Source organism: Cyphomyrmex costatus, unplaced genomic scaffold (genome assembly GCF_001594065.2).
Source record: "Cyphomyrmex costatus isolate MS0001 unplaced genomic scaffold, Ccosl1.0 scaffold265, whole genome shotgun sequence".
NCBI classification, from domain to species: Eukaryota; Metazoa; Arthropoda; class Insecta; order Hymenoptera; family Formicidae; genus Cyphomyrmex; species Cyphomyrmex costatus.
Window position 1 is genome coordinate 339,446 of NW_017276747.1, and position 2,048 is coordinate 341,493.

The window sequence follows — 2,048 nt, forward strand, 5'->3', positions numbered from 1 at the left end:
AACATGTGTACATTGGTACATCAAATCAACGCGGTCATGGAATTGGTAGTTTCCTTGGAGGCCTCTTTCGTCGTGTTTTACCTCTTTTATCAAAAGGTGCGAAGGCGATCGGTAAAGAAGTTGTTCGTTCTGGAATGAACGTAGCTCGCGATGTAATACAAAGAGATGTTCCATTCAAAGAAGCTTTTAATACTCGTATGAAAGATTCAGCTACAAATTTAAAACGGAAAGCCGAAGAAAAGATCGATATTCTTATGAAAGGATCAGGATATAAATCCATGAGAGAGTCGAAAATAAAACATTTAATTAACACCCGTGACAGTGGTCATATCGCGAAAGAACAGAAGAGGAAGAAGAAGAAAAAGAAGAAGACAATTCGATCTAAGACAAATACGTTAAAAAATAAAAAGAAAAAGAGATATTCTCGAAACAATCGTACTGTTGTTGACATTTTTCAATAATATATTCGCCGTAAAATAATAGCAAATATGTCTTTTTTACACACTCATTCATGCGAATGTCTCAAATCGGAATTGGAATTATTCACTGTTCCACCAACGCAAGCCACAATCGAAAGTTCACAATGGATACACTACAAGCCAATATCATCGTTAACTGATGATTCACCTACAGAATTTGTAGTATCCGGACTAGGAGAGGAATACATCGATCTACCGCATACAATATTAAGCATCAGTGTCCAAATAAGGCCAACGATTCATAAAGAGCCTTCAAAAGATGGAGATACCACTGATTATGTCGGGCCTGTGAATAATTTTATGCATTCATTATTCAATCAGGTAGATGTATTTTTCAATCAAAAACTTATATCACCACCGAATAATGCTTACGCTTATAGAGCTTACATAGAGACATTACTTAATTATGGTCCTGCTGCTAAAAACTCTCATTTAACAAGCGTATTGTGGTACGAAGATAAAAGCGGATCCATGGATGATCTACTCAACGCAAACGATGGCCAACTTGTAAAACGACGCGTATTGACAGCCAATGGCAAGAAAATTGATCTTATGGGGCATTTACACTGTGATGTTTTCAATCAAGAAAGATTTTTAATAAATGGTGTAGAAATACGTTTGCGATCGAGAGATACATTCTGCCTTATGGATCAAACCGAACGAAATTTCGAAGTTCATATAATTGATGCTACACTTCTTGTTAGACGTTCAAAAATTTCACCTGGTATATTGTTAGCACATGCCAAAGCTCTTGCGAAAACCACGGCAAAATACCCCCTCACACGTGTCGAAGTGAAATCTATATCTATATACAGTGGTATATACGGTGAAACGCTCGACAATGTGATATTAGGTCAAATACCGAAACGTTTAATCATCGGTTTTGTTGATAATAGAGCATTTAACGGTAATCGTATGCTGAATCCTTTTAATTTTCATCATTACAAAATTAATTTTTTATCTCTGTACGTGGATGGTACACAAATACCTAGCAAACCGTTACAACCCGATTTTACAAAAGAGAAATTATATATGGAGGCCTATCACACTTTTTTTTCTGGAACAGGAATTCATTTTTTAAACGAGGGCAATGCTATTTTTCGTAGGAATTATCCAAACGGTTATTGTCTTTTTGCATTTGATCTTACACCGGACCTTTCAGCAAACGATACTACGCATTGGAATTTAATGAAGCATGGTAATATTAGAATCGAGGTTCGTTTCGAAGAAGCATTAGAAAATACGATAAATTGTATTATTTATGCCGAATATGACAATTTTATGGAGATTGATGCATCAAGACAGGTGATTGTAGACTATGGTGGTTAAGAACGAGAGAGAGAGAAAGAGAGAGAATTCGTAGTAGGCTATGCAAATATTCAACGCAGATGAAACTTGATACTAATATAGACATTATAGGAAAAAGAATTTCGGGAACAAGCATTATAGGAACGGATGTTATAGAAACGAAAAGCTTAAACGTTATGAGCATATAACTTCAATCATCAGTCGGCACTAGTTCTTGAGTGTATACACTACACTATTACTACCAGTTATTCATATATATAT

At 35.5% G+C, this 2,048-nt stretch overlaps 1 protein-coding gene across 1 annotated transcript; it reads left to right on the forward strand.

The window, feature by feature from the left end:
• The first annotated feature begins 488 nt into the window (after positions 1-488).
• On the forward strand, positions 489-1,808 carry LOC108774590 (uncharacterized protein F54H12.2). The gene has a single exon (XM_018540728.1). It carries the CDS (start codon positions 489-491, stop codon positions 1,806-1,808), a length of 1,320 nt encoding a protein of 439 aa, XP_018396230.1.
• Positions 1,809-2,048: the final 240 nt, after the last annotated feature.